Here is a 23,931-nt window from a genome sequence, read left to right as displayed (position 1 = left end):
AGTTTTCGCGTGATGCCCGAACAGACACAGATAGATGGACAAAAGTTTAATAAAAATCTGTTTTGGACTCAGAATCGATTATAAAGAATCCCCCGGTCAAAATTTTCTAAATACATTAAATGTACAGAAATCTTTCAGTTGCAGTTTTATTATAAGTATAGATTAGTTATAACTAAGACAATTTAACTCCTTTATCCAAGAAGCACCTTTCTATCTAAATTTAATCTTACTTCGACGTCGAAGCATACATAGATGTCTTGCTGACGTCCAATACAATCGCCATTAATTTAATTAACTAGTTATGTATTTTGCTGTGTCGTATTTTACTAAACAGTGTTCTTTGAACAAAGCATTAGAAGACTTATATTGTCAGTTATATCTTGGTGTAATGCAACGTTTAAGTATTTAGAAATAATAACTCTTTACGTTAATGTTATTGGTTGTTTCGTCATGACTTTTCGTCGAAATACAGTGGTACGTTTCTTTTAATCTTCGAAAGGTAACCATGTGTTTAATTCTAAAATTTGGATTGTTTCTTATATATTTTTTTTTTATGTCATCAAGCTAACACGCATTCCGCAATGTTGGACGATATATACTTTGTATATATTGTTAGTTTAAATGTTTTTAAAATTATTACCATCATCGTCATATCATCGAAGTGACTTAGATTAACTAGTTATTGACTTAGAAGTAGCTAGAAGTAACTAGTTATTAATGTTGGTCGCCATTCTAGCATCTCGGGATTCCAACGACCATCGATTCTCCCAGCTGTATAGCCCGCTTATTGCCACTTAAGAATGATTTAGCTATATTGGTAACTCTGGTTCTTCTTATTATCTACACATTTCTTATTTCATCACATAAATAATATACATGTAGATAACTCTCTGCATCGTCCGAATCAAATTTACCAAATAGTGAGGGAAGTGTAATCATGTTTTACAGAAAATACTTGACCTTCTTTTCTGTTTACTGAATCGAGCAAAACATAATACTATTTATTTATAGATCAACAGATGTTTTCAATTAAACACATTGATGTTTCATTCATAATATCTATAGTCTTAATATAAGAGGTTTTGTTATGAAATTACCCTTCAATAACATCTTCCCAATATTACTTCCTGTACTATCTATACTAATATTAAAAATTTTTTGTTTGTTACCCAAAGGCTCCGAAAGTGCTGGACATATTTTATCCATTTCTTAGCCAAAAGAAAGCTAAACTATAACGAAGTAGCATTAACTAAAAACAAATTGAAGATCCTTAAGTTGCAATAATGTAACCCTAAGGATAATTTTGCCTATAATAAATACCTGGCGTGCGCTGAGAAAACTAGTGATGCTACATAAAAATTAAGTACTACATCATTAAAGTACTCATTATTACCTACAAAAAAGTCTGCGAGGAAGTATATCTAACTATTATCGCTAAGTCGCAATAATAATAATAATAGTTTTTATTTTCTTAACAGTTACAATGTTTTTATTTAAATGACCCTGGGCCCCAAAACTAGGATATCCCGTGTCTAAGTTTACATTATCAACATTAATTTTATTATGTATACCTATAAGTGTGTGTGTACAAATGTACAATAGTAGCTTTAGTGTTCTGAAACTTTATCAGGTCACCGCCGGTGAAAAGAAAAGTGGGTAAGATCAGTATTAATTCTTATTAAAATAAATAGTATTAACATCAAGATGATCTATATACCTAGCAGTATTCAAAAGTATTTACTTTTGAATTCAGTTTAATTTTTCGAAGTTCTTGCGAGTTTAAAAAATAAAGGACTACCGAGAGAGAAGCTAAAATTCGAATTTCATTATATTTTTTTAACATAGCATAGCATTTTATCAAACTTCTTTCATGGAAGTCGAGGAGACCTTGAGACACTAGCCCTAGTCCTGCAGTACCTACACCACTCACGGGAATAGCGTACATTCTATGTTTGTGTGCAAGTTTTATTATTGGGGTCCAAGCAGCCGAAGCCGCGGGCAAAAGCTATTATTTTATATATTATATCAAATCAAATCTGAAATACGAGAGAAGGCAATTAGATAGAATGCCATTTCCTGGAATTGACCTTGTAAAGAACCTTGTTAAAATAAATCTAAGAAGATTATTTTTTTTTAATTACGGGATTCTATCATTGTACCTTTATGTTTAGTTACCGCCATAAATAGTAAAAGAAATATTATTTTTAGTACACCATGAATACTACTGGAAATAATATGCCTTAACACGTGTACATACTAATACAAGCTTTATTTAATACTAGCTGTTGCCCGCGACTTCGTCTGCGTTTGATTTTGTTTTTTGATGTGGCATTCAATTGAGTCGCAGTTTAAAAAAAAAAAAAGTATTAAGTATCGCTAAGCCTTAAATGAGGGGTTAACGGGGGGTTAAATGAGCGGGCTGCTGTCCGCTGAGGAGTTGGTCCTCTATCTCTAACTATCTCTATCTCATATTAAAACCTCTATAGTACAAAAATAATTATTTAATTCGGTTATAATTTGTCGGAGTTATGGTGTAAAATCGTCAAACACTTTCATCCCCTTTCCCAAAGGCACCGAGCTTAATGTCGGGATAAAAAGTATTCTATATTACTTCTAACACTTCCAAGAATATGTGTACAAAGTTTCATGAGGATCGGTTAAGTGGTTGTTGCGTGAAAGCGTAACAAACAAACTTACATTGACATTTATAATAATCACTTACTAGCAGATGAAATGGAAGTCAAGTGTTAACTTGTAGTGGAATAAAAAAACTCGAATTTAGGTAAACCTCACCTGTCAGTGCATAGGAAATACAAAAAAGCTACACTAAAAAGAAACAACTTTTGTTTTTAATGTTCAGAGTAGTCCAGGCTTGCTAAATTAGGTAGCAGAGATAAATGGCTTTCTTCTTCTTAAAGTGCCATCTTCTTTCGAAGGTTGGCGATGATTAAGACAACTTGTGTGTTTTCAGGCCGCAGCTGCGAATTAGGAACGAGTGCTTATTCCAAATCATTGGTGTAGATTTTAAAGCAAAGATGTTCTTCTTCGACCAACGCCTCGTTTTTCTTGGACTTTGCCCCATATTATGATTTGTAGTAGGTCGTATTTTTGGTTTCTCATTATATGACCGAGCTTTGTTTTATTTGCAAAATATACAACTTCTGGTTTTTTCTTTATGCGAATTAGCATGGTTACGTTTTCTTATTTTTTCTCTCCAGGATCTAGGCTCCACACTTCAAGGCTTCTATCTTCTTATAGCTCGATTATGTGAGGGTCCATCCTTCAACGCCATACAGGAGAATGGGGATAGCATAACCGCGTGCTAAACGTACACGTAGCTTGATCTTTAGTTTTTTCAAAATTCAAAATTCAAAATTCAAAATTCATTTATTTCAAGTAGGCCTAATATAAGCACTTTTGAAACGTCAAGTCTGTCTGTTTGTAGTGATTCTACCACCGGTTCGGAAGGCAGATTCTACCGAGAAGAAGCCGGCAAGAAACTCAGCAGTTGCTCTTTTCCAACATCAACAATTTACGTTTTGCATTTTGACATTCATTTTTCTATCTTGTGAGAGCTGAAAGCGGAGCCGGATGCTTCCAAGCAACCTTGTCATTAAAAAATTCATCAATTGTATAGTAACCTCGCTGTAATAAATGTGTTTTAACAAATTCTTTAAACTTGTGCATTGGCAGGTCCAAAATCACCTTAGGAATCATATTATAAAAGCGTATACTCAATCCCACAAATGATCCCTGTACCTTACGCAGACGATTTTATTTTATTGCACACAAGTGACTTAAGCTTATAGAAAGCAATTTGGGTTGTTTTATGTTCTATACCTCATTTCAAGACTGTGGTCTCCCTTATCATCAACCCGGTCTAAACATCATAAGGCGTTATAATCTTTGAAACATTACACTGTAAGCATGTCATCTCTTCATTCATAATCTTCTGTATTCTGATGTTTGTCATGCGGTGACGGCAGATCAGAGTACAGTTGTAACCAACCCTATCGTCGCGCGGCTGTCGTACGAAGCAACTAAGGGGTATAACAACTAATGGGCAGCACCGTCTTCTGTGCTACTACGGTCACGAACCCGTGGTAATTATGAGCAAACTCTCCCGTTTGGAGAGCGCAGTTTCAAAAATCCTATTAGGAAACCTAACATTCTTCGTCGTAACCTTCAACCGCTTACAACATTGTTGACCACCAAAAAAAACCCCGCACTGATTCACAATGTTGCTTTTCTTAAAATTCCCAGCTGATATGCTATTTGGGTCGTTGGAACGTAGACGTTCCCACTCACGTTGCTGTGACGTCACGGGGGCAGCGGAGCAGAGTCGACTATTTAAAAACGTCACTCATTCATAAACTCGACAACCATTGCAAGACTGACCATTGCGCGGTACACACGCTGCCAGTGATATTTTTATCTGATAGTATACATACATTGTGTTGTGAAAATGAGCGGAAACTTTCTGACGATACCCGGCGAAGGAGCCATGGGACGCCGGTCACGGGTAAGGCTTTACTTTTAAACATAGTAAATATAATAACATAGAGTCAAAATTATTCTTGTTTATTTTATACTTTCAGTTATTTTTTAATGGGCTTGTTGAAAAAAGATCGATAGTTTACAGATTGTAAACACTTTTATGACGTTCTTTTTTTTGGCGGTTAGTCAACATCTCAATTTTTAAATTTATGCCAAGTATACGAGATGTTATTGTATGCGAAATAGTTATAATAAACCATAGTATATATAATAAATACAAGGTTAAATGTAAGTTATCTGGTTCTCCGCTTCTGGTATTTTACAGAGTTTTAAATATGATATTGATTGTTGATCTTGACATTGATGTTATGAAAAAAACCGCTGGATCTGTGGATCTTTTCGTCGCGCTTAAAAGGTGTAACCGATTTGTTAGAAATTTTATGCTACATAATATGCTTTTTAGGTAGGCTTTAGGTCATAATAGAGGGCTAAAATTAAATATAAAATATATATTTTTTTAAAAATTCTTTATCTACTAAATTTTATTTACAATTTATTTATAATTTTTATTAATACATAACTATAACCTAAAATAAACTATTTAAAAACTAAATAAAATCTAAAACGTCCTCGAAACCACCGCAGCGAGGCACAGTTCCTAAGATGCTGGCAGCATTTCCCCTCTGGATGGCCAAACTAATTCGTTGGCCAAGGTAACTGCCCGCTCTAGGATCACCGGTAGACTCGATAACCCTTTTCGATAATTCTTTGAAAAGGGCTCTTGCCTCCGGACCCCACGGTCCCAAAGTCTCTACACCAAAAGGCACAAAAATGAAGCTGCTATCCAGGTTTTCATATTTACAAATAAATAAAATTATTTTTTTTAAATATATATTTATTTTTTTATTTATACACTATAAAACCTTATAAACCTACTCGATCGATTACGTTCAAGGTTTATTCAAAACATTACTCTTTTGAATAGCCAATTTTTCCATTTGATTTCATACCTATGTGATAAATTATAAACAAGCACAGTGACTTGGTTACCAACTTACATACGTGAAATAAACCGAAGCATTTATTATAATTATGTAGATAATATTATTTGGGAGCTATATAATAATTATAAAATTTTGTATTTTATTAAATTTACATATAATGATATTATTTTAATTTATATATTAACTGAGGATTTTATTTCATTAGACTTTATATTTAACGTAAGATTTTTGACTGACTCATTACACTATTCTCAGTCATATCTAAATTACTTTCAAACTAATATATAATATTTCGTAACTATTATATCCCTCCAATTTTTTGATTTTCTAAATATCAGCCACTTGACTTTTCTGATAACGTAATTCCAGCTACAAAATCTATACTACAAGGGTTATGCCAAAATAAATCATTAAATACACTTTCTGATACTAGCATATATGTTATATTTAATATGCATCATCGTAGAAGATAATTTGTCAAAATAGAATGCCTAAACAAATAGGTTCATGCTTTATGTAACTTTGTATTTCTTCCATAGCATCACAACGTGAATTTCGCTTTAGGTTTTGTTATGACTGCAAATACGTCTAAGGCCGCAACTATTGTTTGTACTTTTAGCCACAATTCCCGTTGAATCTGCTTGTTCACGATGAACAGTTTTAATTGGTTGCTAAATGTAAAAGTGGACGGAGAGGCTATGTAAATTCAGTAAATATAGATCGGTGGTTCGGATCGGTCGGTTGAATGTCTTCTTCCTTGAGATGACGACTGATAAGGGACTTTTATCCTGCTTTAATGAATCGTAAAATATCATACGTATTCTTGTAAAAGTGTTTCAACTCTTGACAGCCGAGTGGCGCAGTGGGCAGCGACCCTGCTTTCTGAGTCTAAGGCCGTGGGTTCGATTCCCACAACTGGAAAATGCTTGTGTGATGAACATGAATGTTTTTCAGTGTCTGGGTGTTTATCTGAATATTATAAGTATTTATGTGTATTATATTCATAAAAATATTAATCAGCTATCCTAGTACCCATTGGGGCTAGATGGCGGTGTGTGTATTGTCGTAGTATATTTATTTATTTATTTATTATTATTAACTCTTTCATTCGTAGAAAGCTATCAGCTGTTATCCAAAGGTCAATGCTCTCGCAGCGGTACGGTGAATGAGCGATTTCTCATAAGTATAATCCATACTAATATTACTAGAGCCAGTGCGAAAATGTGCCTGTTTGTTTATTTCTTTGTTTTTGTTGTTTGTAACCCATATTCGTGCTTAGCTACCGCACCAATCTAAGTGAAATTTGGCATAAATATATTTTGCATCATTGAGAAGGGTATAAGATACTATTTAACCAAATAGGCATACGTGTTCCTGGAGAATTTAAAAGTATTGCATTTGTAACTTAAACAGGCTTTAATTTACTTTTAACAAATTTTGACGATATTTTGCATACTATACGTTATATAATGAGAATTGTAACGGTACCTGCATTTTTCTGAAAATAAATTGCATAGTTGTAACTATAATTGCGTAGACCTTGAGCAAAAACTGAGTATTTTATCAGCAGTATTGAAAACTATTATTAATTGATAACTGTCGGAACTATATCATCTGGTCTTGACTTTTTAATTCCCTAAATGGACTATCCTAGCTTATGCGTCATGTATTCTCTGATCTTCATACTATCAACCCATTACCGGTTCACTACAGGGCACGGTTCTCCTTCCGCAATAAGAAGGGTTTAGGCTGTCCACCACACTGGCCCAGTACGGATTGGGGGATGCTGGCCCAGAACTGATTAGTCTCCAGATCTTATGTATTTCAAAAAATAAATAGGCTTTGAACCTGGTAGCAAAAAGGGCACCTTCTACACTATCAGTGGTTGTGACGTCAGATTTCCCTAGTTGTCTATCGAAGTATGGTCATTCGTATTTTCTAGATGACTGTAACAGTTCACCTTAGACACGTATAAACCGGTCAAACCGGGTTTTTATTTTACTACTAGTCATCCCTCATCTGCAATCTCAACTGCTGCTAAGTGATGTTGCAGTCCAAGATGGTAATGGGTAAACCTGTTATGGGTATGCCAGTTATATAAAAACTTTACCCCTAATCTAAGGTGAAAAATATTAAAAGATTATCATGATCCATAATCTATATCATAATAATTTGAAGTCAAACATGCTAAACCGACCAACGAGATATTGAAGTTGTTAAACCACGGTTTGTATAGGCCCTCGTTCCATTATATGCAGTTATATATAAACTCTATGTAGCATACATATATTTTGTATCTATTTTTTTATCAACGATAAGTGATAACTGATAACAGAGATTTCTTATTTCACCGTTATCATAAATTATGATCAGACGTAACACAGTCTGGAGTGAAACATGAAAAAGGTTGATAGTTGTACGCAAAACCTGAGTTAATCTTACGTGAACCAGATAGGCATTAAAAACAACGTCGACTTGGTTGTATTTATTACTACTAATGATAACAGTTTGCAGTAGTTTCGTGTGATTAGGTTGTTTGTGGGAATTTTTTTTGAACATCGTCAATTTTGATTCTGATATTCTGTCTTAATTAGATCCTACCAAAATTTATCAACAAAGCGAACTAGACGATGCTAGCTAGACAAAAACAAATGGGTATAATTAAGTTCCTCGGTGAGTCTTTAAGAGATAAATTTAAAGATGCTAAAATTTGACGGTGCATAATGAATACATATTTGAAAATTTAATTTATGTACATAAAAAGATAGCAAAATTTAAAAAGAAAGTGGACTGTAACAGTATTAATATAAGAAATAAAAATAAACTTGTAGTGCAGTTTAGTAATTCATCTAAGGGTAATTGTATATTTTAAATACAACTACAAACTAGCAGACCCGCGCGACTGCTTCCGTGAATGGGTCAACTTCAAAAAGTAGTCTTAAGTTGTAGCGGACGGTCTCATGGAAGTTTAAAAAACAATTCCGATACACATATTTCCATCGTTTGGCGTAACGTTTACCATTCATGCATCGCACGCATTGGAATCTCTCAAAAAGGATATTTTTTGCAGATTTTGTAACCTTCGTTGATACTACCAATCCAAAAAAAATCGAAGTCAAAACAGCATTTTCTGAAATTAGCGCGTTCAGCCATACAAACTCAAAAGCTTGATAATATTTCAACTATGCCTATCTAAAAAAAAATACGTCAATATAAAACTCCGTTGCGCAAATTTTGAAAGACAAATGCGGAAAAAATAGCGATGCTATCCTGTAGGAGCTGTTTGCTTTTCCTGGATAAAAAGAAGCCTATGAGCTATTCCAGGATGGCACGAATGCATTCGATCGTTGTCCCATATGCATTACGACGTGCTGTTATCTGTGAAGAGTTATGTCCTTTGTCTCCGGCAATATTTCAAATAATAAAAGGATTATTAAAATCGATTCAAATTTAACGGAGGTATGAAGTAAAATTGATAAAAATTTTCATCCCATTTCCCGCTGGAAACTTACTGTTTATCAGCATAAAAGTACCCTATATGTTGACCCGGAATATCAGCTACAACGATACCAAATTTTAATTGAATCCGTTCAGTGGTTTTCACGTGATGCCCGGACAGACAGACAGACAGACAAAAACACAATAAAAATCTGTTTTCGACTCAGTATCGATTATAAAGCATCACCCGGTCAAAATTTTCAAAATATGTTAAATTCACAGAAATCTTCTAGGTACAGTTTTATTATAAGTATAGATTGCCAGATTAAATCCTTGAGATTTCGCTCAATAAGTTCAAAGTTTATATAAAACGTAAGCTTATAGAAAAATCCTATTTTAATCCTATATTAAGGATTACGTGTATGATAAAAAAGGTTAGGTACGAATTGCTCTAACTTCATAGCTCAACATGAACTCTACTGTGAGATGGTGATAACAAAAAAAACCTGGCTATGTTTGTTATGGGCTCTTCTTTGGCCAGGACCATTTCGTTTGGAACCCTCCTAGCTTTAGTTTTAAGTTAACGAATATAGTTCTCATCATCACTAACACTAAAAATTAGTATTACATGTTAAATGTATAAACATTTCATAAGTGCCTGTGATAATAAGGTCTACATGAATGAAACATTTTTGATTATTTTTAGATCTACCAACCAGCAATGTAGTGATATCTGAATCCCTCTTTGCTATTACTTATTATCATTTAAAATTAATTATTATCATTCACAATTGGTGTATGATAATCCATGATGACTGAATGCGTCTTCTTTGCGGAAATTTGTATGGTTTTATAGAAAACTCTCTTTTAAATTGCGGACATTAAGAACACAGCCCGAAAGGAACTGCGATTGCGTTGTCACCTTTTGTGGGATTTTGTTTAGATTTTGTTGTCCAAAAAATACGAAAGAAATAACGTTTAAAAAATACGCTTCAGAGGGGTCAATAGCCGATTATTGATTAAATAATTAACGATAAACAAACTAAGAGTTTTATGATTAATGACACTTTGTGCTTTAATTTACTCCCCCAAGCAAAACTGTAATACCTAAGATGGTTTTATACTAAAACCATAAGTTTAGTAGTAAATCAAGACATTTAATGAAAGCTAATGAATGACTTGGAAATTTAAAGAGCCTGTTCAAATGTCTCATTAGGGTCTTTGACATTTGCGATTCTGTAAACAACTTAGTACTTAAATCCCGAGCCGAGAGCAAGCAACGCGAGAGATATTTGGTCAAATATGGTTTAAAATTTACAGCCTTGCCTTCTTAGGTAAACGAAGCCCTAAAAAATTAGGACTTTTTTTAACTTCAAATGTTAGTGCAGTAATCTCATCTAATGATTTCAAAGTCAAAGTCAAAGTCAAAAATATCTTTTTTCAAGTAGTAGCCCATAGATGGCACTTTGGATGCGTACATAACATGAGAAATGTGTACACGGTAGTGAGATGATGGCGATAACCAAATTCGTACACTTAAAACTAAAGCTACGAGGGATCCAAACGTGTCCTGGTCTAAGAAAAAGCTAACACCGCTTTAAGAGTATGATATTAAAGTTCCGATTCCTTCCGAAGTTCGTCCCTTTCCGTTTCGATTCCTTCCGAAATTCAATTGCCGGCACGCATCTGTAACTTTGGGAGTTATGTGCGTTTTAAATTCAAGTAATTTCAATATCACTTTAAACGGTGAAGGGAAAACATTGTTAGGAAACATGCATGCCTGTGAGTTCTCCAAACATGTTTAGAGTCGTGTGGATTGCCAATTCGCACTATGCCAACGTGGTGGACTACGGCTTAAACCCTTTGACTCTGAGAGAAGACCGATGCCCTGTACTTGACTGGTAATGGATTAGTGATCTTATGATTTATGCTGGAAGCCCGCTAATATGGAAGGATGCAGGAATACTATGATAGATTTATAATCAACAGTCTTTAATACAATAAGGTACCTACACGGCATCGTTACAGTACGCTTAAACCATTGGCACCGAGTCTTTGTCTGTCACTGACAATTGTCTAGTAATAATATTCACTAAATACCAGACAATGGAACTACTTAATAAAGTAGAGATCTATTTGTTACCCCGACTCGTATAATAATATGGAACACGGCCAACATGTGCAAGATCGCCGAATCGTTTGATTGTGACAAATAAAACTCGTTTGTACATTTTCATCAATATTCGATAACGTGGTTATTTTATTTCGACCCGGATAAAAAAGAGCAGAAGGTTATATAGTTTCATACGTGTGCGTATTGCTTCATCATTTGTGAAAACTCTGTCTGAAAATATGTCCGGTTAAATTATTTGATGAACTTTAACATGCTCTCCGAGGCATAGGGTTGGACAAAGCCGATTACAGATCTACTGAAATGTTCTTGAAAGAAAAAATCGATACCCGACCTAGTACCTCTTAATTTATAGTCGAAAACTAAACTATAGACCAACGACGTAGTTGGTCAAATTTAGCATCGTGTAAAGAAAATTATGCACGTCTCCTGTTTTTTTTCCAATTAGACAAGTATACAATTGAAGCCGAAAAGATAATATTATTCTTGAGTCGCAGCCGCCGCCGTGACAAATCACTGATGGCTGTCTGTCAGGCAGACAATTCATGCTTACGGTATTTTCCATTTTTTGATAACTCATTCAAAATGAAATAACTAAAGCTAATGTCTGAGAATATAATTATTTCTACTAGTGGTCGCCCAAATGTCAAAACTCGACCAGAATTCAATTAATGTTTATGCGTGTGTGCTTAACATAAATGGTAGTGGGTAATTGTTTTTTTTTTTTTTTAACTAATGTATTTTTTAAGCTTATTTTTTTATTTTAAATATTAGCATTCTGAACTGCATTTCATTCGCCTCCGTCCGAGCAATTTTCGTAAAAAGGGGTACAAAGTTTATGCTTCACGAATATTGTTGAAGATTAAAATACAAATTTTTCGATATGATAACATCTCACGTCCTTGACGACTTTTGCAGCTTCGTAGTCTAATTTGAGGAAAATGAAACTTTATTAACCTTTTTAAATCAACATTTTTTCAAATATTTATCAGAACAAAATTAGTAAAAGAAGAAATATTTCTTTATTAATAAAGGTATTTAAGACTTAAAAAATAAAAACGTAACCTTTTACCGCAAATGATATATTAAATTATATTAATAGAGAAAACACAACTCATAAGAATTGGATGTAGTGCTAGCGCTGCGTATTAGGTTAGAACTCAGTTGTATGATAGCTTTTGAGAGCTATATGGGCAGATACCTACATTGAGAATACAAACACCACGTTCCTACCAATGCTCTAGCCCAAACAAAAAAGTTTAATACCGTAAACAAGTTGTTATGAATAAATATGTATACTAAACAAAATTAGTAACGATTTGTCCGCTGAGTTTGTATTTCCACAACGACGAACACATAATATAACGTCTATTTTTAACTTTCTAAATACCAGAAATATTCGCGTTAACGCTCCGGGCTTAGGAAGTTTGAGTCATATTAAAACCATCACTCTTATGCACGAGACAGGCAAGGCTGCCACAAGGTTATGATGAGTCATAGTCACCCTGGATCTGGATATTCACCTTAAATCAATACTAATCGATACTAACAATAGAGCTGAATATTTTTTTAAACATCATAAACTCAGAAATACCAGATGGAATAGAAAAAAATTACCAGATAACTAATAGACCCACTATTGTTTTAGAATAGTGCATAAAAGTTTGTAAGCTAACTTTACAAATTATCCGAATTTTTATGCAGACTAAGTCTCGGATAACCGCTAGTTACATCAAAATACAGTAAATAAAAACAATCGCCGGTTCCGTGATGTTCTTTGTTCACTATAAATGTTTGCAGTACTCAAACATTATCTGCTCATTTTAATTTTCATGTTATTTTACTGATATTGATTTGAAGTTTGTTTGACAGGCTACCAGTTTTTTTGTTTACATTTATTAATAAACACACTTTTAGAAATTATATTCCTTGTTCGATTCGATACTCCTTGTCTTGTTTTATTGTTGTTGTATCGTTATATAGCGGGGGCAATTAGGAAATTTAAGATTTAAGAATTATGTTTTGTCTGGTCTGGTGGAAAGCCTCCGCGGCTGGTTATCGACAACGGCGTGCCATTCATAAGCTTTTCGTTACAATGCCGCATAGATACCGATGAGGGGTATTGGTTAAATATACCATACCACTACCAGGTTAGCCCGCTAACACCTTAGACAATCACATACCACAAGGTAAGATTGCAATCAAGGGCTAACGAATGTCTAAGAGGTAACATCATTTGGGTGCCAATTCTGCGGCACATGCATCCTTAAACTAAACTGTAATCTAATATAGTGAAAGTCCATATGAATAATTGTGTATACGATAGCACTTCTTTTAGACCAACTGACAATTTAATTAAATTTTACATTGTCTTGTCCTAATCCTTGCAAACAGATCCTTTTTAACATATTATTGAGTTGAGATATAAAATTTTAATTGAACCAACGACTTTCAATATAGCTTACATTATTCTTTTATTATTGCTAACAGTCTAGCCCTGCCATCGCAGTCCGCCTGCACAGTGTGGTCATTACTGGGCATAACTGTAATGGGAATGTATAATAAACCACAGTCCCTAGTAGCGGACCAGCCGAGGAGGGGCCTTGGCTGCTCCACTATTTCTGGCACTGGTAACGGTGGGGCAAAGAGTGTTAAGAATTTTCGGCCGATATTCCGATGCCAACTCCTACGACTTGACCTGGCAACGACAAGGTGGTACAGCTGGAAGAAGTGGTGAGCAAGTTGCGCTGGGATATTATAGGATTGTCTGAAGTCGGACGAGAGGGGGAGGTCTCGACAATCCTGAAATCCGACAAATTGTTCTACTAACGCGAGAGCGACCACAAATTCCAGGGCGGTGTCTTTCATCTTCCACGATCAAATTCATCGTCCACAAGAAAATTGTAATAGTCGAAAGTTTTTCGAGGGCAGAATACTTTATATATATACATATATACTCAGAATTACCAAACGGTATTAGTTGAAGGCCATACCTACGCTGACCTCAGCTCACCCAGATGAGAATGTAAAGGTTTTGTAGGAGGACATGTCAAACGCCATACATGCTTTAATAACCTAGTGCAATGATGGGGGATTTAACGCAAAATTTGTTGAACTTAGTGAAAACAGACAGGTCAAACTTATACCCCGTCGTTTTTGCGTCGGGGGTTGTTAATGAAGGTCTTTAGAACCGAAACTTATCTCTAACGAAAAAAATACGCTATTCATAATTATGTATTAAAATTTTGGGATAAAGTGAAAAATACTAAGTGTATTATAGTATAGATTTTACTGAGTACTATAGTTTTAATATATTTTTGTAACTAATTAATACTGATATTGCCTCAAGATGTACAAAACAAGCTTTGAAAATTTTAGGTGATAGCCTAATGGGCTAAGGCAATGTCTTTCCTTACGGGGCACCGAGTTAGATGCCTGGCACGCACCTTGAACTTTCGGAGTTATATGTGTTTTTAGTGCTGAAGGAATACATCGTGAGGAAACCTGCAGGGTGTGTGAAGTCTACCAATCCGCACTGGGCCAGCGTGGTGGACTACGGCCTGAACTCTTTTCACTCTGAGAGGTGACCTGTGCCCTATAATGGGCTGGCAATGGGTTGATCACCATCATGATGATAACACACACACATAAACACGACTATTGATTCAAGGGACAATACCGTTTTAGGTGCCATATTAATTAATAGTATGTTACTTTTGTTCGTCCATATTTTGTGTGTCGGTACAATATTTATAATTTTCATGATATAATCCACTCTGCATTAATTTTATTACACATTTATATTATGACAATATCCAGTGTATAAAAATATTTGATCGTTTGCGTTAGTCACCCAAAATTGGCATAGTAGTCAAACCTAATAATAGTCGAGGCTTAAAATTTTATTACAGCGTGACTGAGCTCTGATTGGTCTTCAGAAACTTAAGAATCTCTGCAATTAACATTTATATCATCAAAAAGTTTCCGAGAATACCATAATATTATTCTTAGCTTCTACGTGTCTTCCTTTCTCAATAAATATATTTTCTATGACTGAATCATTAAATTTTATTGCACCGTCTTGTATCAATACTTTATATAGGTATTCATGATATGGCCGCTGAAAGGTACGGGAAACCGCTCTCATGAATAAAGATGATATATGGCAATACCGAATATGCGGATGTCGTTCAAACAGACAGGTGTTGGCAATTTGTCGATAATAAATCATACCCAATATAATTATATTTGCAACTGCGTCAAATGTTTGCCTATTAGAATAATTCAAACGTAACGTATATGTGATGATATTATGTGTGACTTAATGATTAACAGTAAATATTCATCTTCACCCACCTAAAGATATCGTAGCCTATTGTTGCATCACTGTTGATACTACCTAATGGTATTCTCTACCAGTCATATACCTAAAAGGAGGTTATATAAGTTATGTAAAAGAGGTAGAGTAAGTTAGAAATATAACATATGTTAGCGACACTCATTCGATACATGGAGTATCGTATCAGATAGCGATAACATGTTTTGAAATATCAATGTGTTAAAAAATATAAGAAGGATACTGTGGCAAAACTAATACAAAAAAGGTATGTAACATTTCCAGCACATTTCCTGAAAATAATATTATTAGAGAAAACAACCATTCAATAAATACTTTCGAATTCAGTGTAAACCACTTCCATTTATCGATATAATAGTAAAACATTAATGATTATTAATGTGGTAGTATTTATAACTGGTATTTATATTATTAAAATAAAAAATAATATTGTCTAATTAAAGTTTTATGTGGTTCACTTATGTTTTCAATATTTGAATAGAATTTGAACCGGTAGTAGCGTCACTACTAACAGACATATTTTACCGCCATTGACGGCCAACATAACGCAGCCGTAAGGTTAATTTTCACAAAATGATTTCTATTCCCTTTATATAAGCAAAGAATAAAAATAAATTGAAAATTAAAAAGAAGCATTATCGTGAACAATCTTGATACTATTAAAACAATTCAAAAACAGAAAGTTTCAAAGCACACCATTTTTTTTCCCAGCTGGTACTAAGATCAGTTGCTTAAGTGAAAACCCTTAACATTGCTAGTAAAGAAACCAGAACCTCGTATCTTAGTCGAACGCTAACTACTAGACCAACGGATCAATAAAACCTAACTCCAGGAAAGTAAAAAAACAATTTTTTTATGTACTCTAGAAATAATATGAAAGTCAAAGTAAAGCAAACCTCCTTCGCAAACTAGAGAGTTGGTAAAGTTCGTTCACAAACTTTTAAAACAACTGTCTCTCTCCATCTTCGTTCTTTCATTACTGAAGAGCGTGGTCCTGGTGAGATCTCATGTTCGAGTGGGTAAATTGTCTCCATCGGCTTCTGTTGACGGCCGTTTTGGCAATTTGATAGAACCGGCACGAGTTTGACTTTTTCAACTGGTCAGCCCATCTCGTTTGTCTTTTGCCTTCGGTGTTACCTGTTAATATAACTTTTTCCAGGCTATAACTCCCCCGCCGCATTATGCGAAATACGAGAGCAAGCGTTGGTGAGGATATACACTAATTCCTAACTGCGTCAGGATAGACACATTTGTGCACTTGACTGTCCAGGATATTCTCAACATGCGTCTCCAGCACCGAATCTTGAACGCGTTTATCCTTTGCCTTTCTCTCGTGCCGGTCCGATAAGTTTCAACTACGTACATGAAAACAACTGTACTCGTTCAAGGATGTGTAGAAACCAAGAGTATTTATTTGCATTTGACATCTTAATTTTAGAGTTCTGTATCCAAAATTACAAGGTGGTGCCCTTTTTATACCACTCTGCAGCAGTAGTTCATTTGGCGACATCGCTGGTGCAGCGGTGAGTCTGAAAGAATATATCTATTAAGAAAGAAATTAGGAGTATATATATTCTGAACAAGCAGTTTATAACTGTTCTTTACAAATCTATCTTTATGTATATATATAAATATTACTAAATTTAATTAAAAAAAATGTGTTTCCCTGGGATAAACTTCGTCCTTTCATCCTAACTCTATGATTGATTGGTTGCTTAGTTTGGACGTAAAGGAAGAACAAAAAACAAACACATGTTTAAATTTATAATATTAATAAGGATTACGCAACGATTTTTTTTGTTCCAGGAAAACAGGGTTGCTAAAAGTCCTCAACTAGCTATAACTAGTCCTAGCTCTTATGTAAAGTAGTATTCATTGAAAATAAGATCTTACCACTGCATAATATCAAACGATAAGTTTGCACGAGGCAATATAAATCTTTTCAACCGAAAGTAACCTTGTATAAAGATCGCAGTGTCATATTTACTGTAGGTTTAGAAAAGTTTATGTCACCTTAATGCAACTTATCAAGTCTATAAAACTAAGTTAAATATTCTGAAATAAACTAAAGTTTAAAAGCTCGGTACTTCATGACTTTCGTGGTTACAATTTGTTACCTTATTTGGTACGTATTATGAAGTCTTGGGAACTAATTCGCATCTTGACTTTGCAATACTTACTGGATCTTAAATTATCTTATACTTTAACTTTACTTTAGATTGCAACTAAGCAAACTTGAAGTACGAGATTTTAATAACATAACCTCTTTCGCATATTTTATAATCTATAAATCTAATAGTACTTATATATAAAGCTGAAGAGTTTGTTTACTTCAACGCGATGATCGCAAAAATTACTAGTCCAATTTTAAGAAGTCTTTCAGTGTTGGATAGCTCAGTTATCGAGGAAAGTTAATACATCATCACGCTAAGACCAAAAGGAGCATAGCACCCATGAAGAAAGTTTCAGAATTGCGGCCGGGTGCGGATTGGTGGACTCCACACACTTTTGAGAACATCATGGAGAACTCTCAACCATGCAGGTTTCCTCACGATGTTTTCCTTCACCGTTGAAGCAAGGGATATTTAAATTACTTATATGCGTTATAGTTGCCTGCTGGGATTCGAACTCCGCCCTCCGAATGCGAAGTCGAGTGCTTACCCCACTGGGCTATCAACGCTTCTAGGTAAATTATAATAGATAAATCTATAAATAATAATAAATAGCCCAGCAACCCTGCGATGATTTTCCAAACTTTAGAATGGAGCAAAAACGATAGCTGTCACTTGAACGCCCACGAATTTCTTCAATGTATTTCGTTTGTGCTATCTTTTTCTGACCCAATAACGCAAAAGCAATTAACATGGGCTCATCCATCACATCCGTGACCTTACTCCCTCTTGTAGGTCTCAGTAGCTCTTAATAGACGTGCCATTGATGTTTTTAATGTTTTTTTTTTTATTTTACGCACACAGATAACGTTCAAAAACCAGAAGTTTTATGAGAAAAGCGTGTTTATTTCACAATTAGACGTATGAATTTATTTATATATATATATATTTAAACAACTGTATTGTAGATAATAGAAAACACACACAGAAAATATTTACTTCAAGATTAAAATTTCAATTTTTACTAACCTAACTGTCACTTTGTTTACATTGTACGGGAGCTATGGTGATATGCTCGACCGTAACATTAGGAAGATCTTTCTCCGAGCGGTGATCGTGCTCGGGGACCGAGGTCCGAACATTCATTTTTGGAAGTTGTATATATGGGCATTATTCGTGAACACTTCGCTAGCGCGATGTAGGAATTTAGTAGCGCCATCTAGTGACGAAAACTTTTCTTACGCACTTTTTACACTTAAACTATTAATATATAGTACTATTTATTATATAAATTAGGCGATTAAATTGGATTTGGGAGCTTTGGCACTACAATATCTTATGTGCAAAAGGCGATCTCATCACTAAAAGTAATCGCTTCCAGGCTACCTAAACTAACGGAATAAGGCAATGAGTGACGGGAAATCGCAATCCAATACAAATTATTACATAGTTTAAACACTTGAAATACATAGTTTTTTTTTTATTCCACTACAAGTTAGCCCTTGAGTGCAATCTCACTTGGTAGTAAGTGATGGCAGTCTAAGATGGTAGCGGGCTAAGCTGTTACGGAGTATGGTTTTCATACCCTTAATCGGTTTCTACGTGACATCGCACACACACGGAACACTAAATCTCTTAGCGGCACGTCTTTGTCGGACCAGAGAAAATTCGCAAATTATCTGAAAACTAATCTTAATATATATAAATCTCCTGTCACGATGTTTGTCCGCGATGGACTCCTAAACTACTTAACCGATTTTAAATTAAATTGGCACACCGTGAGCAGTCTGGACTAACTTATTGCAAATTATTTGTCTATAATTAATTGACAGTCACATGTTATATATATATATATATACTACTATGGCTATGATATAATATGAAGCTTAGCGATACTGAATACATTAAAAACAAAATCAAACGCAGACGAAGTCGCGGTCAACAGCTAGTAAATTATAAATTCCCGAATTGCCCCCGCCGGGATTTGAACCCGGGACCACCTACTTAAATTCACAGCGCTCACCATTGTGCCAGGGAGTTGTCAATAATTGAATAAGATAATAAATATTATAATAATTTTGATTGATAGATAGATCAATATACATGCATACACATATAGTATTAACATATTAATAGTGACACAGTACCTCCTGACACGTCTTAAAAATCGCCAGGGACTTGTAAGGTCGAATGATAGGCAGTGCATTCCACGGCGTTGCTGTTTTTACAGTACCTTACTCCGAATAACTGCGAGAGTTACCATTTACCATTCTTAGTATATTCTTAGTTTTGTCTGGTGAATCGCTGAAAGGGATGTGCCCAGTGCACTTCCCAAAGCGTATGTATCTTTCAAATAGCAACTTTTTTCAATACTTATGCATTACGTATGTAAAGCTTGAGCGAGAACTGGTTGCCGTATCAGCATATTTGCAATCTATCATTAGCATTCATGGGCAGGGTCCTTCGTAAGTGTTTTGCGAGACACGTGCTGCATAGACTTAATGAATTGCAGAAGGAACATCGTGTGGGTCTGAATAATAAACATGTTTGTAGTGAAAAAAATTATTGATTGACTTGGGTTTCAGCTTCGTTCTTTAACAATGTGTCCTTTTCGAACAAATTTTCAAAGTTGTCTGCCCGCGGCTTAGCTCGTAAGCAATTTTCAATTTTCCCTCGGGAACCACTTCAGGAATCGGGATAAAAGGTAGTCTATGTTCTTTTCCATGTCAACGGCTACATGCATGCGAGATTTCATCCAAACATCCACACTTTCACATTAATAATATTGTTATTATTATTATATGGTAGGATTTGTTGTGAATACATTAATTCCAATTCAATACAATATCATATTTTTACCATCAATTTAATTAAAACTGTAAAATAAAACATTTATAAGTCGTTCAAAATTATAAGTATACCTAATAACAATTTAATATTACACAAATATTAGTAGTGACAAATGAATTTAAAGCAAAATTGAGAAAAGAGTAAAAATTGTCATCTTTCCTACTATGTCAATATAAAACGTGTAAATGAAATCCGAAATAATACTGGCTTTAGAGGTATATTTAGAACAGTCTCTAAGGCTTGTCTGTGAAACCAAAAACCTAATAGATTTTAAGTAAACCACTGCCATAGTTTTTACTGAAAGAAATCAGATACAGCCCTAACATAACATGCAAAATTAAAATCATGTAACTCCTGTCACTTTACTAGTACGTAGGTACTATGCGCGTGTCGGTCTTTTATCTTCAATACCGTTATCATTATTAAACACTTCGAATGTTTGAATTCGTTTGTATGGAAAAATAAATATGCTTCTGTTTATTTAATATCTTTACGAGGTGATTTCTTACGAAAAAAAAACATAGACGATACCGATACCGATAGACGTCCACATATCTTTTCGACAGGTCTTTTGTAGGGAGTTCCAAATTCCACGGTTCTGTTCCGCTTGGATCCAGCGGCTACCTGCGACGCACTTAATGTCGTCTGTCCACCTCGTTTGAGGTCGACGAGCGCTGCGCTTACCAGTTCGGGGCTGCCATTCCAACACCTTGGGATCCCAACGTCCATCCTTTCTCCGAACTATGTGCCCGGCCCATTGCCCCTTCAGTTTCGCGATTCGTTGAGCTATGTCGGTAACTCTGGTTCTACTACGAATCTCCACATTTCTGATTCGATCGCGTAGAGATATTCCGAGCATAGCTCTCTCCATCGCCCGCTGAGTGACACCTTATGAGGCCCATATAAAGCCATGAGTATATGAGGAAATATACATCCTTCAATATTATTTCGTAATTCTGTTACACGTTGTATGTATGTCATAAAATATTTCCTTTCCATAATATTAGTAGAGATAGTATAAAATTAAAGATACATTAGATACATACCTGAAATTTACGAGCATTGAGACTTAGTTGCGCTCGTAAATCAGCCAATTGCACTTGCCAACAACTCTGACGTAAATGGGTAAGTCGATGACCAACAAAGGATACGAGGAGGTACAAAATCCTGAACTCAGCTCACAATTCTGAAGCAAAACTTCGCACATAGTGTCACGTTTTTACCTTACGATCAATAACAATTTGTTTCTATATCTACGAGTACAATCCTATTAACTAATGCTGTGTGGTAATGGTAGATTACAGATCTGTTGATACGGTGACCAGTTTCCACTCAGGATGAACCTACGTAATTCGTTTAATCGTACAAGCAATTATATTTTATTTTTTTTCTTACGGATGTAATTATGTAAATGTGAGAAAAAAAATAGAGTTTTTCAATGCATTCGATTGAATTTAATTCAAAGGGTTTTTAGGTTTTCATTTTTATTCATCTTACTAGATTTTATTTATTTAATTTAAGTGTATCGTTCTCGCTGCAGTCGGGCGATAATAACTGCGACTCAGTCTTGCACTAAAGCAGTTTTATCGAATTTTGGTCTCATGATACACATTACATTACGTTCGCCTTATTTTGTACTATTTTTTATTTATTGTGTAACTGCTAATTGAAATAAACTTATCATTATTTTGACGTGTAGTTTTTGCGACGGATAGGACAATTTTCTGAGTTTAACGGTCGGTGGCTGACTATCTTCTACTTATAGTAAACGGAAGCAGTGATAGGCAAGTGGGTAGGAGCTCGACTTTACCTTCGGGGGGGGGGGGGGGGGGGGTTCGAATCCTAGCACGCACCTCTTTACTAAGTTATGGACGTTTTAAGTGATTAAAATATCACTTGCTTCTACGGTGTGGGAAAACGCCGTGAGGAAACCAGCAAGCCTGAGAACTCTCAATAATGTTCTCAAAGGTGTGTGGAGTCCACCAACATCGACTGGGCCAGCGTGGTGGACTACAAATTTACGCCCTTCTCATTGTGGGAGGAGAACTGTGCCCTGTAGTGGGCCGTTAATTGGTTTATATGATGATGATGATGAATATAAAAGCTACACAATAACTTTTACTCGAAAACAGAGAGACTCACCAAAAAAATGTAGCTAAAACTTCAAAACATTCCTGCGGCTTTAACCTTTTTTATAAACGTTATAAATTACACTGCGAAAATAATGTCAAGTGAGCTCCGATATTCCGTGGATATTCCCGCTTTTTTCTCTCGGAAAAACCAAAACAGAAAAAAATGCTTTTACACAAAAAGTATGCTATTTTTTTTATTCCACTACAAGTTAGCCCTTGACAGTAATCTCGGCCATGTTTTTTTTTTAACAAGGGTTGATCATCACGGCCGACTGGCGCAGTGGGCAGCGACCCTGCTTTCTGAGTCCAAGGCCGTGGGTTCGATTCCTACAACTGGAAAATGTTTGTGTGATGAGCATAAGTGTTTTTCAGTGTCTGGGTGTTTATATGTATTTTCTAAGTATTTATTTATATATAATTCCTAAAAATATTCATCAGTCATCTTAGTACCCATAACACAAGCTATGCTTACTTTGGGGCTAGGTGGCGATGTGTGTATTGTCGTAGTATATTTATTTATTTATTTATTTACATTAAGCTAACCGCGAAATCGTGCCGGAACGCTAAATCGCTTAGCAGCAAGTCTATATCGGTAATGTATATAGCGACGACCGAAGCCTCCCAACAAATCATAGTAGAGAAAATGCAGAAATCATAAAATCCCAAATTGTCCCTGCCGGAAATCGAACCCGGGTCCTCCAACTTAAAACCACAGCGTTCAACGCTTCGCGAGTAAGGTCGTGAAAAAGTTTAACGAGTTGTACTTATAGAAAAATTGTTTTCTTTTGTCCACAGAGTTCATCACTGACAGACCTTATATCATCATTCGACAACAAAGCCCAAGCACATACGGAACTACAGAAAATCACAGCCTTCAGTGGGCAGTTCGATAAAAATCACAAACCTACCTTTTCCAAAGACGAATATGGCAAGTGAGTATTTTTGATAGTTCATCTTATAATCGAATAATATACACTTCATCAATCAATAGTAATGCGGCGGTACAAAATCAACAGATTTGACGTGGGTGCTCTAAAGAGCCTTCTCTCTCAACCGACCACAGAAGGTTTCAGGTCTGTTGTTGAGATATTTGTGCATAGGCAGCAATAACAGATTTTATCTGTTACATTTCCCTTATATTAATATAATTATTAGGTTTTTTGTTGTTTACTAGTTACTTAAGGGATGATGGGGCTGGCATATCCGTGTTGGATAAAAGTCCCAAATAAATAAAGTTTAAAAAAAAAAAAAAAATCAATAGTAACGCCCACATAGATAACGATCACCGAGGTAACGCATAGAAGTTCAAAGTCAAAATAAAAATCATCTTTATTATCTATGGGCCATAGACTGCACTTTGCGTACATTAGGTACATGAGAAATGTGTACACGGTAGTGAGATGATGGCGAT

The 23,931-nt window shown here is 35.1% G+C and overlaps 1 protein-coding gene across 2 annotated transcripts in view; it reads left to right on the top strand.

The window, feature by feature from the left end:
• Positions 1 to 361: 361 nt before the first annotated feature.
• Positions 362 to 23,931, top strand: part of LOC120632566 (actin-binding Rho-activating protein-like) — a 46,577-nt gene continuing 23,007 nt past the window's right edge. Inside the window, exons 1-2 of one of the 2 annotated variants that reach the window (XM_039902457.1) lie at positions 362 to 474; positions 23,316 to 23,452. In XM_039902457.1, coding sequence (XP_039758391.1) covers positions 451 to 474; positions 23,316 to 23,452 — 161 coding nt within the window. In that variant the 5' untranslated portion in view covers positions 362 to 450. Of the gene's footprint in view, positions 475 to 4,382; positions 4,523 to 23,315; positions 23,453 to 23,931 lie in introns of those variants that run through there. The other variant, XM_039902455.1, reaches the window with a different exon arrangement.

This window comes from Pararge aegeria, chromosome 20 (genome assembly GCF_905163445.1).
Source record: "Pararge aegeria chromosome 20, ilParAegt1.1, whole genome shotgun sequence".
In the NCBI taxonomy this organism is placed as follows: domain Eukaryota; kingdom Metazoa; phylum Arthropoda; class Insecta; order Lepidoptera; family Nymphalidae; genus Pararge; species Pararge aegeria.
This window is presented reverse-complemented; position numbering and strand designations above follow the sequence as displayed.